The sequence below is a fragment of the Rutidosis leptorrhynchoides genome, unplaced genomic scaffold (assembly GCF_046630445.1).
Source record: "Rutidosis leptorrhynchoides isolate AG116_Rl617_1_P2 unplaced genomic scaffold, CSIRO_AGI_Rlap_v1 contig158, whole genome shotgun sequence".
Classification (NCBI taxonomy): Eukaryota; Viridiplantae; Streptophyta; class Magnoliopsida; order Asterales; family Asteraceae; genus Rutidosis; species Rutidosis leptorrhynchoides.
In genome coordinates, this window is record NW_027266408.1 from 68,153 (window position 1) to 86,380 (window position 18,228).

The window sequence follows — 18,228 nt, forward strand, 5'->3', positions numbered from 1 at the left end:
CACTCCAACTTTTAGCCAACCACTGTGCATGGCCCATTTTGGAATTTCTGAGGACATTATGCTACATTCCTTGGCTTTGTGATCCATCTTCCCGCACTTAGTATAGAATTCTTGAAGCTTCTCATATTTAAAAGGAATACAAAAGTCTCTATTTAGGATTTTAATGGATATACCACTCATTAATGGCATTTGAACATTCACCACCACTCTAATCTATATAAACCTTCTCAAACGATCATCTACATTGAGGACCTCACCAATCCTTTTCCCCAAAACTCTTCCTGCCATCGAATTCAGGACAAGGAATGACATTTGATGAAGTTGGACCCAAAAAACTTGAGAATAGAAAGTCATGTCTTCTGGCCTTAAGAATGGATCTACATCTTGCAACACCATCAAATGTTTTTCAAACCACCATGGGCCATCTTTCGAGACTTTTCGGCGATCTTCGAGACATTTAAAGAGGAAACTGTAAAGGTTGAACCCTACTTCCCTTACGAAGAATTCTCCTAGTAGGTTCCAAGGAAACTTGACATTGGCTCTCATGGCATGAAACACCACTTTATTGGGATTGAACACTTTCCCAAGAAGACTTAGAGAGAGATCACTATTTCTTGGGAGTAAAACATCATCAGGGACGAACGCAGGATTGAGAATCGGATAGAACCTACAAATCAGAGGAAAAAAAATTATATGTAAAATCAATTTGTGGATTTACTGCCTTTAAAAAAAATTTGTGGATTTACTAAAAAGTTACAGTTTTAATTTTTAATATTTTTTCAAAAAAAAAAATTATTTGTGCGGTATACATTTTTAAGTGTCCCTTATATTGTTTCAGGTTGAGCCCAATTGGTCCATCACTAACTAATGCATGTTGATTAATTGAGAAAATAAAAATAAAAATTCGAATTGAAGAGTTGATGGAATATAGATCATGCACAAACCACTAAGATAAAGCTAGTTTTGTGTTTACAATGGACAGATTAAATATATTGTATCTATAGCTGATTTTTTTTTCCAATTAGGGTGGGACTTGGTCCTCCCACCTTGATTTTTTTCCCAACTGGGGTGGGACTTGGTCCCCCCACCTTGTATATAGATCCGCCCCTGAATATCATCCAGACGAAGGTAGTCATTTTTCTTTAAGTTGGATTCTAAATACTGCCCCAATCACCCATGGATGATCGAAATTTTTTGTTGCGGTATTACTATTCACTCTAGAGAAGAGATTCTAGAGAGGGAAAAAACTAAGTCATCCCCATTTCAAAACTCTCTAGAAGTATTGTCAATTATTTCTGTAGATACGGTATCACATTACATATATATATATATATTGTCTAGCATTGATAAAAATATAAAAATTGTTAAGAAAGTCATATTAAAAATCATGTCATCACAATATGTTGGGCTAAATTGCGCATGTAAATGCACGTGTCGCCACAAGTAATGAAGTAATAAGTAGAGTATTGTTCTCACAGAGAATTGTGTTAATCTAAATACTAGACACCAGTATTATCCCTTTGCAAACTTGTTCAAAGGATTAATTAAGCAGATGATAAATGTAAACAACAGGCAATAAAATAAAAACAAGTAAAGCAACGAGGATATCGGAGATGAGAAGATTCTAGGACATTCAACTTCACCATAACCATCATCGATGTTCCTACAAAGTTCATAGTTAATTTCGTCAAATCATTCCAATTACCCAATACCCATTAATAGTTAAAAGCATATGTCCATGTTGATTAACCCTAATCACTTTATTCTAACCCTATATGTCTATAGTCTTACAAGATAAAGCAATTGCAATTAGTTCTATATCTAACTAAGTTCGCAAATCCATTAGCTATATGTCTATGCTAACAACAATTAACTCATCATCTCTTAAATATATTAAACACGCGATTCTAATATTCAGGTTTTAATCCAAAACTCACATTTTCGTTTTGTTGTTAAGGATAATCAATCAATTCTTAGGGTGATCAAGTCTACGAAAGCATTAAGAACACAACATAGAAAATTGGAATTCAATGACTAGATTAAACATGAAACTAGTAAGAAACATCAATTAGATTATAGATCCATCAAAACCCTAGAACAAAACGTTTAGCTATGAATAACCATAGTAAAGTAACAAGAGAGTAGCATAATTACACGATTCAAAGATAAAGAACGGAAGAAACCTCTGCAAATAGCTCTCTCTAAGCTTCTTTTAATCTAAAAATTTGATTTTTTTCTATACATGGTGGTCTATCTAAAAATCCTAAATGCTTGCCTATTTGTATTAAGTACAAAATCTAGTCAAATAGGATTTATTTAAGTCTGAATGTCGCTGGGGCAACGATTGTGTCTCGGGGGTGACGTCGCGCGCGCACAACTTCCATCCAGTTTTCGAAAATTTGTCATATCTTGAGCTCCCGATGTCCAAATGATCTGATTTTTGATGCGTTGAAAAGTTAAGACATAAATTTACAACTTTCATGTTGAACTCATTTGTTGATTCTCACTAGACGTTGTTCGAAATTCGCAATGAAGTCAAAACTCGTGCATAAACTCTTATCCTTTGACTTGTTTTGATATCTATCGCCTACAAACACATAAGAAAACCAAAACAAACATAATAACAACTAAAATAAACACTAACACTCGATTTAATAGCAAAAACTCAAGTATAAAGAAGTAATAAACTCTAAAATCTAGAATTTATCACAATACTTTCCTTATCAAGAATAAACTCTCTTAAGATAGTTCTTTCTTTAAATATAAAGTATCTCGACAAAATTTTCATTTTATATATAAGTATACAATCTTAGATTTGTATAAAATAAATAAATGGTGATGATTGTTCATATAACCTATCACACGGATTAACAAATTAATCAATGATCATAATTAGTTTAAATCAAATGACACCGATTGAAAAATGCATTAATGGTTTAGAAGAAATTTAACTCAAACCAACAAACGAGAATCTTCCAAGAAAAAATTTAATTATTTAAATATCTACAGATATCAATTTTTCTAGAATATTCAAGATCGACGGATGTATGCTTTCCAAGTAAAATTAACAATGAGATTGTGATCCTCGTCGTCTATAAATAAGACATATATACTTGATTTGCAACTTGCAGACAAACGAGAGAAAGAGTTGAAGAGAGAAGAAATACACTTTGTCTCTGTGTTGCCCGATCTAGCATCAATTTTTATATGTGAGTTCGATCGTATAAACAATTAAAGTAGAACTGAGAGGTTGAGATATCAAAGGGCGAATGGCTACTGTGTTTGTAGCTGGAGTGACATAATAAAGACGAACCTTAGACGAAATTGCTAGGGTTGAGGGGGAGACTTACATCAAGAGGGTAATTAGACTTGGAGTAATTTGTTGCGACAGACGTCTGGAGAGGCGATGTTATCCGCTCTTGACAAGTATCACCATTTCGTATTGTGAGCTCGTGGTGTAGGATTGTTATCCACCCATAGAGGGAGTGTCACATATTGCATTGATGAGTGATCATGGTTTCCTAGCTTGCAAAGCCTCACTCAATACATCGGGAAAGGTGGAGCAATGATATCAAACTATATCTCGTTGTTACAGCTTGTCAGTAAACTAGTTGATGTAAGATTGCACTCTCATAGTTATTAAAACAATCATTTTTTTAAGAAGCTTTTAAGTTAAATTGTCATCACAAGTAGTTGTGTCGTGATAGTAAGTTACATAGCAAGTTCAAAATAAAAGAGTTAATTTTAATAGAGTCGTGACAGTCTGTCACATAAAAAATCTAAAACAAAAGAGTCAACAATAAATGGGTCGTGATAGTATGTCAAATAAGAAGTCAAAAATAGAATAGTTAATTATAAAAGAATTGTGACGGTCAGTCATAAAATAAGTGAAATAAAAGAGTCAGATTTTTAAATATTATTCGTTGTTAGTATAGAATCAAAGTCAACAATCAACAAATAATGTCCCATTAAAATAAATAAGAGTATAGTAATAAGTGTTTACTTATTAAAAACAAAAAAGAAAGTCGTATCTGCAAAAAAAATAAATCAATCAACAATTACCGTCACCACATTTATGTAGTTGAGTCAATAAATAATTAAATACAAATTAAACGAAAAAATTTGACCTCCTACACTAACAACTCTAGAGAGTCGGAAATAAGAACATAAAGCTACAATGAACCGTCAAAATGAAATCCTTAATAGTGTATGAAGGCCGGTTCATCAACATATTGAAGTGTCGAATCGGTCCACGTCAATCTACTTTTCTATAGCCACTCTCCCGCGCTAGCCCGTTCTCACCATAGTGAATTGGTTTTCTTATGTACTTATGTTAAGTGTTTTATTAGGCTAGTTTATTATGCTATCATAATTCTCTTTTTTTTGTTTTTTTTTTAAAAAGTTATATATAAGTAATAAAAAAAAAATATTGTATCACACATTTAACTTCATAAAATTACATTATTATTATCTTTAAATACATTATATGATTCATTATTTTATTTTTAAATCAGAAATACACATAAATTTATTGAGCATGATATTTAAAAAACAAAAATCAAATTGTAATTATTAGTTTATATATTAAATATAATTACATTTATTTGTTTATAGTTTATTGATAAGTTTAAAATTAATAATAATTAATTGAATTACAAAATATATAAAATAAAATTGATGATTTAAATTTTAATAAATTCAAATTATGTATTTATCTAAAAAGTTCGTGGTACAACTTTAAAATTTAATCAAACTCAAATTAAAAATATATTAAATTTGATTGAATCAAATTAATTTTGTTCATTCTCATATAACCGACTTTCATCATAATATTTATATGCATTATTCTATATACATTTCATATAATTTATATTAAAAACTATAATTTCATTTCTTATTAATGTTAGATAATCATGCTAATATTTAATTTTATTTAAATTATAACATACACTATATAATTATATACTAATATATGGTGAGGGTCCGTCACAAGAGGGAGTATATCTCATGCGTGGCAGGAAATTACAAATTAATTTTTCTTTTAAAATTAAGTAAACATTTGACCGGAAAAGGAGGGGTAAACATTTGTAGTTGGACCGGAAACGGCGTTTCCGGTCCAACAAATTAATTAGGCGTAATTAAGCTTAAGCAAGACAGGTTTTGGGATTCTCGGTCAAAGGGTAAGACCGGGTTTCCCATTCCAGGTCTTACATTTTTTTTTTGTTCCCGAACTGCCACGTGGCAAGCCGTGATTGCACGAAAATGTCGGCCGTTTGACCGGCTTTGGGATACCCGGTCAACCGGTCTGACCGGCTACCCACAACCGGTCAAACGGCCGACATTTTCGTCCAATCACGGCTTGCCACGTGGCACTTGCGGAAAAAAAATTTGAAAACCGGGAAAATACTTATACCGGCCGGAAACACAATTTGAGTCCGTCTATCACAAAACTCTATAATTTCTCTCCGCCTTCCGTATTCTCTCTAAAAAAATTCCGAAAATTTTGAAAAAATTATATGATATAGAAGAGGCAGTAAGGGTCATTTTTCGTCAAAGGAGCATACCGATCGGAGGTCGTTTTACCGGTGAGTCAAGCTCGAGTCAAGAGTGAGTTGAGACCGAGTCAACCGAATTCAAGCGAGTTTGACCCAAAATCGACATCCTAAAGCTTCCTCCAACATCAACAAACACAAAGCAATCGAATTCGGTCCGAATTCTACAATCTCCGAAACTTTGAAGGTAAAATTAACCTCGAATTCATGTGATTTTAAGCTTAATTTTTACATAGAAATGATCGTGAGACGACGTAGATTAACATATATCTCAATCGGACAAAACCCCCAAATTTTCCGACGAACCCTAATTTGATTTTTCTAAATTAAACGAAAACGGAGACGAGTTAGGAAAATTAGAGGTTATATTCATGATCGTGAGGTCGAGAGAAGTTGATTGGTACCGGGATTGTGGCCGGAATCGCCGGAACGGAAGTTGGGCAGTGAGACGAACGGCGTCGGGGAGAGAGAAGGTCGGGAGGTTGCAGATCAAGTTTGCACCGGGAACCGGGTCACCGGTTTAATGTAAAACCGGTAACCGGATTCCCGGTTTTAATTAAAACCGGTTTCGGCGTTACCGGTTTTAATTAAAACCGGGAATCCGGTTCACGGTTTTACATTAAACCGGTGACCCGGTTTCCGATTTTAGGCGTACCGTTTTTAAAAAACCGGGAACCGGATTTCCGGTTTTAATGAAATCCGGACCGGTTTTAATGAAATCCGGACCGGTTTTAATGAAATCCGGTCCGGGTCCGGTTTTAATTCAAACCGTGTCGTTTTAAGTCCTATTTTAAGCGAAACCGTGAACCGGAAATCCGGTTTAAAGTCAAACCGTGTCGTTCTAAGTCCTATTTTAAGCCAAATCGGGAACCGGATTTCCGGTTCCGGTTTTAAGTCAAACCGTGTCGTTTTAAGTGAAACCGACCGATTTTTGGCCAGACCGTGAACCGGATTTCCGATTTTAATTAAAACCATGAACCGGAAATCGAGAACGTGTCAAACCGTGTCGTTTTAAGTCAAACCGATATGTCCGAAGCGATTTTAAGCCAGACCGTGAACCGAATTTCCGATTTTAAGCCAGACCGTGAGCCGGATGTCCGGTTTCAAGTCAAACCGGACCGATTTCTCATTCTCACTTATTTAAACTAAAAAAAAAAATTCTGAGTTAAAATTTTCGAAAATAATTTAGATAAAATGTTTTGCAGGAACCAGTTATTTATTTATAAGATACGTTGATTAATTTTAGAGGACTAATTTTATTTTGTCATTTTTTTACAGATTATGGCGGCCAGATTTTCCTGGATTACGCAGGGACCTAGCGTACCCGATGTACTGTAGTTTCAGCCGCAGCACAGATCGCGTGACATTTATTCGTCACCGGAGGAGCACGACAGTCCGATGATCGTGAGGAGAGCGGACGCTTTCTTCTGGGAGTGTATGCGTGACGACGCCTATCACATACCAGAGGTCATGGCATATATAGATATGATGGGCTTCGGATTGGTCTCGAAGATAGGATTCATGCCGTATGACCATCATCTTCTGACCGCACTCGCCGAACGATGGAGGCCCGAGACCCATACCTTCCATCTATCCATAGGCGAGGCCTCCATCACCCTGCAGGACGTGGAGATGTTGCTACGATTACGGGTCGACGGTGCGCCTGTCACCGGTACCGAGGAGTATCCCGCCGACATCGACGGGTATCTCCAGACACTGTTGGGCTTCGTGCTGGCGAAGACTTCCAAGACCGACATCAAACTCTCTAGCATTAAGGCCCACCTGGAGCGCCATTACGACCACGTAGTTATTACATTGCAGGAGGCGCTGCAGAGGGCGCGATGCCACATGGCATTCTTGCTTGCTGGTTGCTTTTTCCCCGATCGTAGCCAGAACAAGATCGATTTGATGATACTTCACCTCCTAGAGGACCCAGCTGCATGCGGTTGTTTGAGCTGGGGCAGCGCTGTGCTCTCCTACACGTATCGCGCACTATGCGATTCGGCCCGCTCCGGAGAGCAATATTCTAACATTTGCGGGCTACTCGTCCAGTCATGGGCATGGACGAGGATTACTAAGGTGCGGCCAAGGTTTCGTCGAGGACAGGAGGCGCCGGAAGACTCCCCACTTGCAGCACGGTAAGTTCGCGTCGATTTAAATTCATGAATTATTTGATCCTGCGACCATACATTTTATGCCCGAATTACTAACTTCTAATTCACGCAGGTGGACGAGGCTTCTGTCCAGGACGAACATTACAAGCCACTCCCTTGTGGCTTACAGAGATCAGTTGTCTATGATGACTCCGTCCCAGGTATTTTAAACCTGTTCGAATGTTGTTTTTCAAAATATAAATTTATTTCTAACAATTATTTTCGTCATTTTGTCTCAGTTCCTATGGACTCCCTACGCTGAACATATGCTCGGTCTACCGGCCGGATGTCGTCAAGGCGAGGACATTTGGATGTCGAGGACGTACCTCCACTATTTCTATGTTGTGGAGGGCTACTATCCCGACAGAATCATGCGGCAGTTCGGTCGCCTGCAACATGTGTCGGATGCCCCTCTAAATCAGGCGGGGACTGAGAGGTTGCACCGGATGAGGAGGTCATGCCACGTTGTGGACTGGGAACGTGTTCATGAATACCACGTCCATCATTGGCACGATCGGGCCAACCATATCGTTGAGGGTCCGCATACGACTAACCCGACCGTTGTGGAGGTATACGGAGGGTGGTACATTGACAAGACCGTACGATTCGTTCAACAGCCCGGTCGTGAGCCAGGCAGAGGTGGTTACCATGGCCACACGGATTCGGTGAATGCCTTGGTAAATAAAATTTATTGTTGTTTATGTCTTATTTATTAATTCACTGTCTTTGTACTTTCATTCGTTCAAAGATCTTTTTAACTACTGCTCGATATTGATTCATTGTTTGTGATGTATTTGTTTGCAGAGCCACGAGTTGAGCCGACTTATGTATCAGGTCAACGATTATCATGACGAGTACGAGAGCAACGAATATCACCCCGAAATATCACAGCGATTCGATGTTATTTCATCAGGGATCCGAGATCTGATGGAGGCGACAGGTTTGCCGATACAGGAGGAGGCAGCGGTCGCGAGCCAGGGCGTCTCCCACACCGATCCCACCCAGGGTTACGTTGCTCTGCAGCAGAGATCACTGCTGCAGAGGCTCGAGAGTCGGGTCTTGGGTAGCGGCAGACGACGCAGACGGCGATCACCTAAGGTACCTCCTCCTCCGGCTGCTGTACTTCCGCCTCCGGCTGCAGCTGCCTGCCATTCCGTATCTGATTTTATGGCTGGTACCTCTCGTTCCGCTGGATCCTCTCGTCACAGTGGTTCTTCATCTAGGCGTTCTACATCATCTCATCATGGTAGTGGTCATGCGCGAGTGCCAGAGTCACAGCCATTGGACGTCGATGATACTGGCAATTCGCAATTGGGCTTCACGGATCTACTAACCGGCGCGGAATTCACGACCTATGACCTGACTGATGACACATCTCCGTTTCAGGAGCTCCCAGTCTCCTTGACGGATACAGGTCCGCTGCCGACTGCAGAACCTATGCAGTACGATTTTGTCATGGGTATTTTCAGTGGCTTCCCTCCGCCGCATCAGACTCCTGACCAAGTGGGTGGAGATGTAGATATTAGTTTAGGTGTCGGAGGAGATGCCCCCACTGAGCGTGGCGAACCATCTGCGGAGGAGATAGAGTTGCAGCGACAGGATCGTATCGGTCGCGGACAAACCAGGAAAAGGAGCAGTTGGTTATATTATGGCGCCGGATGAGATTGAATTGTAGTAGACTAATCTTATCTTATTGTTTTATTTATGATGTAGACATTAACGTGCGAACGTTGTTTTCTTATTGAGAATAATATTAAACATTCAATGTATCTTAGTCCTACTGTTCATCTTGTACATCATCATCATCTTCATCGTCGTCGTCGTCTTCATCGTCATCGCCATCGTCATCCTCGTCGCCGTCGTCGTCATCCTCGTCGTCGTCGTCATAATTGAAGTCGAGATCTTCACTATCGTCATCGTAGTGCGCATCGCCGACAGGCTCGTTTCCATGAAGCCCGTATGGGTCGTACAACATGTTCAACGACAGCCTATCCACAGGTGTATGAGTGAACTGACATTTCCTTCTGTCGTGGTCTCTGCCATTGCAATTACTACACCCTCGGGGTCTTCTACCGGTCATGTTCAGGTAGTCCCTCGCGCCACGCTGTCGTCTGTTTATTCTTCTGCGTCCACGACCGGTTTGATGAACCATGCGAGTGTCGTCTGGTAGGAGCAAAAAATCGGATTCGGGCCAATGATTTGGTAAAGGGCCGAACACCGCTGAACTATAATCTCCAACCATCCCTTGTGTAGCAACGATGGACCAGGTCGAGAGGACGGACGTGGAGTACCTTGGCAACTGCCATTGCATGAGAGCAAGGTATCATGTACGTGTTCCAACGTAAGCATGTGCACGAACCCATATCAAATTGAACCGCATGCTCATTGCCTGCAATTCCGAAACGCATTGGCGGAGATGTGACTCTGAACGTACGGCCGGGAGCATTTGGATATAACGAGACATTGTACCGTCTGCAATGAATTCTGTCTGCGTCGAACTTTTCCATAGGTTTTAATGCAAGAGCATATCTGTATCTCTCGATTTTCGATAGTTCGTCCGTAAATATCGCCATGGCTTTCGCATGCGTCGCCTGAACGAACGCCCTGATGGGCAAGAAGCGGTCGCCTCTGAGAACGTTATTATAACTCTCCACGTTGTTCGAGGTGGTTGTTCCCCATCGGTGGAATCCGTCCAGGATCAATGTCCACTTCTCCAGGGGAATACGTTGTAGGTACGTTGCTGCAGCCTGACTCGATTCTGTGAGATCTGCCCATGCCTGCGCATACTTAGCCTCATCCAACTCGGTACCAATTGTCCAAGATAAGGCGTACAATCCTTTCTTCGTCGGAACGCTTGACAGCAAATTAGCACGAATGTGCTCCATACAGTACCTGTCCGGAATCGAGAATTAATTAATGATTAATTTGAACTTGGAATTATAATTAAAGTGTTGTAAACATCACCTGTGAACTCCCCAGTTTGGAAATTTGGTATCGAGCTTCGCAATAGCCGACAGGATGCCCGAATTACAATCAGAGATGATGCATGTGAACGTATCTTGTAGAACGTAAATTTTCAGGTACTTTAAGAACCAATACCAACTGTGGCTAGACTCCTCGTCTATGATCGCATATGCGACCGGGACGACTCTATCGTTGGCAGTCTTCACGACCGCTACAATCGCCTTACCCTTGTACGCCCCACGAAGATGCGTTACGTCGACAGTTACTACAGGGTGGCTGTGTTGAAAAGTGGTTCTCGTGGCACCGAAATGCCAAAATACGTACCTGAATGAATAACAATAATCAGTATACGGAGTAAAATTTTTATTATTGTGCTCGATAAACATGCGTTGGTACCTGAAAATCTTTCGACCGCTATGCACAATCCTGTCCTCCTTCTTGAACTTCCACTGCACTGCGGTCCCATCGTGACAGTTTTGAAGAGCTCTCATGTAGCCGAGAAGTTGGCGGAAATTTGTCTCCCAGTCTCCATACATATGGTTCATCGCCACTCGCTTACCGTCCCAAGCTTTTTTCCTCCCAATTTTACAGCCGAATGCTGCTTCACAGTCTTCAACTATGGCCTTGATCGGGTAATTTGGTTTCTCGCGAATCTTTCCCATTATGACGTGGGCAACGTGAGCTTGGAAAATATTCCTGTCTTCACGTTCGTTCTCCGCTCCTTCACAATTATGCCCGTCACACCACATAGTAATTTGCCACGTGCGATATTCGCTCCTGAACGAAGCCCGGATCTTCCAGTTGCATATAATACCGTCATGCGGCTGATTAGTACGTGTGTTTGGACGATTAACGCATTCTGCAGCCCATGTTGTCCGGTCTGACTTCGTCGTGCGAAATTCTCTTCCCCGCCTGGTAGACCAGATCGCTATCGCACCTTGAAGCTCGTCCTTGTTAGAAAAATGTGTTCCCATCTTTATATTATTAGGGTCCCCATCGTATAATTCTGCAGCACTAGGAATGCGGCGGTTTGTTATCTCATTAGGTCCATCCATGTTGCTGAACACATGATAGTCTCCTGCTGGTGGGACGATGTAATCATCGTACGATGAGGCGTTTCCCCGTATTTCGCAAGGTCTGCTACTACCCTGTCCCCCGCGAAGGGATCCAGCCGGACGAGAGGGTCCAGCCCTAAAATCCGATACAGAATGACGAGCAGCTGCTACCGGAGGAGGAGGTACAGCAGGCGGAGGTACCTCGGGTGATCGCTCTCTGCGTCGTCTAACGCTACCGAATACTGATCTCCGCTGGGGCTGGGGCGCAACGTATCCCTCAGTGGGATCGGATGTCCGGTCCGAATTATGAACCGGATTGTAGCTGATGAACAAGTCACGACTCCAAGAATGGTGTTGATACATCAATGATAGCGTAGCATCATCATTGATTACGATACATTGTTTTTCACCGTTATCAACCGCGTATACATAAATAAGATTCAATTGTACCCGTTCTCTTTGAATTCCGGCATAATCGCACATTACTTGAGAAAAATCATCGTAGCTCAAAATACCATCGATGAAATACGTTGCGTCGGGAAGGCTACCCACCACGACCTTGCCTTCTACGAATTGTATAGAACTTCTCCAGTATAAATTTAAATAAGAAGACATATTTATAAAATAAGTAAATAAATAAAATAAATATTACAAATAAATTAAAAAAAAAATCTCGTTTACTGATGAGAGAAGAATAGAAAATGTAATGCGGAAGAATTACTGATGAGAGAAGAAGAGAAAAATGTAATGCGGAAGAATTAATGCGGCGGGAATTTATATAGAAACTTAAACCGGAAATCCCATTATCGGTTTTAGTTAAAACCGGTAACCCCATTACCAATTTTAGTTAAAACCGGAAACCACATTACCGATTTTAACTAATTAATCATCTTTGGACCGGAAACGACGTTTCCGGTCCGGCTATGGCATGTTCACCTCCGACCGAAAAAGGACACAAAAATACTGTACCCCTCATGAGTGGTAAAAATATTTACAGTTCTCGTCTTTAGGATTCCGATTTCCGAGATTAAATTAATATGAAATCAAGTATCCAGGACTGCAATGGCATAAAAGTGGGTAAGCTAGCTAGGGTTATTTAATATATGCCCACCGGCTTTACGTGTAGAGTTGGTTCACGTACAAAATCATCGTATTTTAGGGTTAGGGTTTGGCCTTATGTGGGGGCACAAATTGCATAACATATATGGCGCATACATATTATACGTATAGCATATAGAAGTATATAGCTACATATACAAATTGGGTATATGCACTATAAGCTTTTGTGATAGTTATGAATTGATAAATTAAATTTTGTTTTAAATATTTAACCATAAGAAAAAAAAAGTTATTATTAGTTTGATGGTTGTACTTGTAGCGACCTTGTGTATTTTTGTTCAACCGATTTATCCAATCCCATCCGATCGATCTAATATTAACATCGATCCTCAACTATCTTAAGCTTATTTCAAAAGTAATTTGTAAGAAGATAATTATAAGTAGGTAGATACGCTGCCATGATCAATATATATACTTATTAAAAAAATGGATGACATAATGAGAAATATCATGAATTTTTCACACATCTATACAGTTCATCTAGATTTTTCAACAGCAGGTAAGTATGAGGACTGTGAAAGATTCTTTCAATTATGACGAAAAGATTTTGATATGTAGGCTGTGTATGGGGATGAGGTATTAATGAATTTGTGTGTGTTTTGTTTTCTCTCTGACTTGGTCAAAAGCCTGTGGATGTCTCGTACAATATATACTATATTTAATAAGTCAGTTATACCAAATGAGCTATAACTATGAATTCGATCTTTCGAAATAGAAATAAGCACTATAAAACTAAGCTAATTTAACTTCAAAAAAAAAAAAAAAGCTAAGCTAATTAGTTACTTCAAAAAAATAACTAAGCTAATTAGTAGACCTTGTTTTTTAATTACATACCTAATCTTACCAGAAGTCAAACCTTCCCCCTGATCATTTTGAGAAAGAAGAAAAAAAGTATGTATGTATATAAGAATATTATGTAGCGCCCGTATTTTATGCGGGATTGATTAATTTTAATAGCATCCTATATACTTAATTTTGACGTAGACCAAGTGCTTTATTTAAAACTTTCTTAAACTAGCTTGCTACTAATTAATTTTTTATTTTTTTTGTGTTGAAAAGTAAATGGATTCATGGTTATACTACCATTCAACAACCAACCTCTCTAATTTGTTTGCTTGCCCACCTCATTATATTCTAGAGCACAAAGATATTGAAAAAAAAAATAAAGGTTTTCTTTTTTTTTTGAAGTTAACATAAAGGTTAATATATAATTTAATGGAGAAAAAATATTTAAATGAAGGTCGTTCTATCTTTTTTTTTTTTTTTCATATGTCATCACACACACACTCGACAAATTTGTGTCAAAACCATAACTTTCACATACTTTGACTGGTGACCCCTCTCTGGCTGTCTCACAGAGAAGTCAGATAGTGAGAATTAAGCAGCCTTTGAGAACATCTCTCTCTCTCTCTCTCTCTCTGTGGGTGGCGTACGTCTTCATCTTCCTAAAACAACCCTAACTTACCTATAACTCTGAGAATGCTAAACAACAAAAGAAAGTGATAGTCAAGATAGAGACTAATTTAATTAAAAGTGGATATATAGTTTTTTTTCTTTCTTTCTTATTATAAGTATTTTCGTCCATCCCTCTATTCTATTCTCTCTATATTTTTTTTCTTTTATACTATATCTAGGCGACCATCAATTTAGTAATTTGTTCCTTTCTTGTTTTTGACGCATATACCCTTTTTTTGGTTCTCAAAAGTTTGCAGATCAGAGCTGCGTGTGTGCTTTAAAGACAACATTACATATGGGTTCCAGAATCTCTCTCTATCTCTCTCTAAATAGTATTGTTCGCAAGTGCTTTTAATTTGTTTCGTAGTATAATAGTATAATCTCTCTTTCTGATGTACGTACGTGCGCGATATATATATATATATAGCTAGTATTTCTCTATCCTAATTCATCTTAATTAATTTGTCTCTCTCTGGAAAAAAATGGATTCTGGAAATACAAGTGGAAGCTTACAATCTTCGAGCGGCGATGAACAAGAGTACGATTCACGCGCTCATCAATCCAATACAGCTTTCATCACACCATCTCTGCAACAATCTTCTTTGTCCTCCATGTTTGACCCTTTATCCAATTTCTTACTCGAAAACAACCACAACCAGAACCCAAATTCACTACCCATCGATACAATCTGGTCCAAATCCATAAGATCCGACCCGAATAGCACCGATCTCATCGTTAGTAGTCCCGGTGGGTTCATGGCCACGTCATCATCTTCATCACCCTCCCGGTCACAATTCTTCAGCAACATCAACAACCGGCCCAATTACGGTTCGTACCCGAATAATGCGGCTGCAGGTTTGGGTTCAGGTTCTGGCTCAATTACTGATCATCAGACGAATATAAGCAGTTCGGTTCAGACACTTAGTACGAAGAACAACAGTAACAGTAATAATATTGGTGTGGTTCGAAACCCGAAGAAGAGATCTCGAGCATCTAGGCGTGCGCCAACAACTGTGTTGACTACAGACACCACTAATTTCAGAGCCATGGTTCAGGAATTTACTGGGATCCCTGCACCGCCATTCTCCGCCACGTCAGCCTTCCCCAGAACCCGGTTCGATCTCTTCGGTCTGAGACCTCCTAATTTGGATAATAATAATCCTCCTTATCTTTTAAGACCATTCGCCCAGAAATTTCAGCCACCAATTACCTCTAATCCTTCAAATTTAGACGCCACCACTTCGAATAATTCTGGTGGTGGAAATTACCAATTACCCCAAAACCTTCTCAGCATGCAAAATCCACTCCTTAATTTCCAATCCGGTAATATTAATCGAGTTCTCGGGTCGAAACAGCCGTTGGAGGATCAGTTCGGTTTGAGGGGTGATGGAAGCAATCAAACCGGAAATTGGAGCGGTGATCATCATGGAAATGATCAATGTGGTGATCTATTAAGGTCAATTAACGGTGGTGGTTATAATAATGGAAATTCGTCTGAGCCGACATCGAACCAGAAAATAAATAGTATCAGTTTCTCATCGTTGGGTTCTTCTTCTTTGGATTTTCATGGCGAAAAAGGGCCAGATCAAAACGTGGCTGGAGGAGCAGCTGTTAATTCCACTGGCACAAGAAATGAAGGTATGATGGAACCATGGATTTGTTCTTCAGATTAAATTAAATTATTATATTTATTATTATGTAATGCATAGTGATAGAATCTCGTCTCAGCAGTATAAGTATGTTTCTGATAACCTAACATAATTAAACATCAATGTTCTTTTGTAATTTTTCTTTCAACTAATGTAAATAACAGCTTGAATACTTGGTGGGAAGAAGGATTAATTAAGTATACGTGAATACTTTCTTACATTTTCTTAGCTCATACTAGTAGTATATTTTTACCTTTGTTTAAGATATGCAGTACATTTTAATTTGTTCAAATAATTATATTTTTCTTTAGTGATAGATTATTAGTCTTATATTCCCTTATATAGAAGATATTTTCATTTTTTAAATTTATTTATAAATTTAAAAAGTGAAAACGTCTATACAAAGTACTACCTTATCACAAAATAAATTTAAAATTTTATATATAATTTATATTTTTCTTATATTAAAAAATTTATATTTATATCGTGACGAAAGAGGTATGTTTTTGAATTCAAAACACGAAAGGAAAAGGGCAAGCAGTGTACGGACTTGGTGGAAGAAGGATTAATTATTATATTGTCTTGTTTCTTTCGTCATTATCTCTAGCAAAAATTTCTTTATCATTTTCCGTTTTCATTTTTAAATTTCATGGGGAAAAGTAATATTTTGTGTGGGAGCGATTGGTGGCGAGATTTGGGTTAGCCGCCGCAAATCTTATTTGAAGCAATCTCTTCTTTTTGTTCTTTACAAGCCACATCTTTTTTTTTTTTAAATAGACATGCCATCTATAATATTGTGCTGTATTTGTATATTATACATGTTTTCATTACAGTTTTATTAAAAATTATTTGCAGATGTTCTTCATTGAAGTGAAATTACTTTGGTTTTTTGAGATTTTAATGATATATATAAATAATAGATGTAATGAGAATATTTTTTTAAAATAAAATATTTTTTAAATTAGGTATATTTTGTTTAATTTGAAAAAGTTTGAACTTTTTTTTATATAAATATCTTTGATATACTTAATTAATTATATATGTCATTAAAATTCAATTTTTTTTTATTATATATTAAAATAATATTTATATTTGGTATAAATTTTTTTTATTTAAATTATAAAAACAAATTTATATAAAATGAATTTTAAAAAATAATTTCATCAAATATAAATTTAATTAAAAATAATTCTTATTATATTTATCAAATATCAATTTATTTTATTATTAAAATATATTTTTTTATAAAATAAAAAAATACTTAATAAAAAAATCATGTGAAACGGATAATAACATACTTTCAGATCGGATACCAATCCGTTTAATGAACTTTCAGGAAGGCAGTCATCCAATCTATGTATAACGGTACTCCATTAATGCAATTGTACTCGCCACCCCTTGGATTAATTAGAAGGATAAATGTGTTACTAATTCGTCATAGCAAATGTAATTGGTCGTCGAAATTTAATTTAGTTCTTGTGTTAAGCTTGGTTTCCGAATTTAATCGTAATTAAGTTGTGTTGAAGACAACTTAAAAATTCAATAAGAGTTAAACTGATAACAGTGAAAAATTGACAAATAACAATAGGAAGTTCGAAGTTATTTTCTAACCCAGTTATATGCGCATTGTTTATATATATATATATAGATAGATAGATAGTCAAGAACTTTGGTCCTCTCCTCTTCGATATATATTATTTTATTAAGTAGTAATTATTTTTATTTTTATTTTAAAGGACTGATCGTTTGCACGTTGAAAAGCATCTAGAGCGTATCTGCTTCGTAGAATCCGGCCATTGTAGTGTAGTGGAGCATGTCAGTCGACTTGGTAGCTAGATTAATTCTGAAGGGATGAAAATATTCTGTTGTCTCAATTACTGATTTTTTTTTCTAAGTATAATAATACTCCATATACTAATGAGTGCAGTAAATGAAAATAAGAGCGTATACTATTAGGTGCATCCTAGATTTCAAGCACGCTAATGCCTCAAAAGACTAGTTCCTAGCTGCCCATTTTATTTTACTTTGAAACAATGAACTTTGTTTTTTATTTATACTCTAAAATAATATTACATAGTTTTGTAGTACGAAAATAAATATATAATTAATATTATCTCTGTATTTGAATAGTTGATATTTTTGAATTTTTTACGCATATTAATATCATTAATTTTAATATATAAATTATTTTTATTTTATAATTATATTCTTTCTTTCTTTTAATTAAATTATTAATTATATAATGGTGTAAAATTAGTGGAGGGATAAAAATGTATTGATA

General features: G+C 37.5%; 2 protein-coding genes across 2 annotated transcripts; one reads left to right on the forward strand and one right to left on the reverse strand.

The window, feature by feature from the left end:
* Nucleotides 1-213: 213 nt before the first annotated feature.
* On the reverse strand, nucleotides 214-1,716 carry LOC139881457 (uncharacterized). The gene is made up of 2 exons (XM_071865930.1): nucleotides 1,706-1,716; nucleotides 214-667 (listed from the first exon to the last, which is right to left on the reverse strand). The coding sequence occupies exons 1-2, from the start codon at nucleotides 1,714-1,716 to the stop codon at nucleotides 214-216; spliced, it is 465 nt and encodes a 154-aa protein (XP_071722031.1).
* Nucleotides 1,717-14,780: 13,064 nt separating this feature from the next.
* On the forward strand, nucleotides 14,781-15,971 carry LOC139881458 (uncharacterized). Its single transcript, XM_071865931.1, has one exon. The coding sequence runs from the start codon at nucleotides 14,781-14,783 to the stop codon at nucleotides 15,969-15,971; it is 1,191 nt and encodes a 396-aa protein (XP_071722032.1).
* Nucleotides 15,972-18,228: the final 2,257 nt, after the last annotated feature.

Coding starts and splice junctions, on each gene's coding strand:
- LOC139881458 (XM_071865931.1), top strand. CDS start 14,781: ATGGATTCTGGAAATACAAGTGGAAGCTTACAATCTTCGAGCGGCGAT.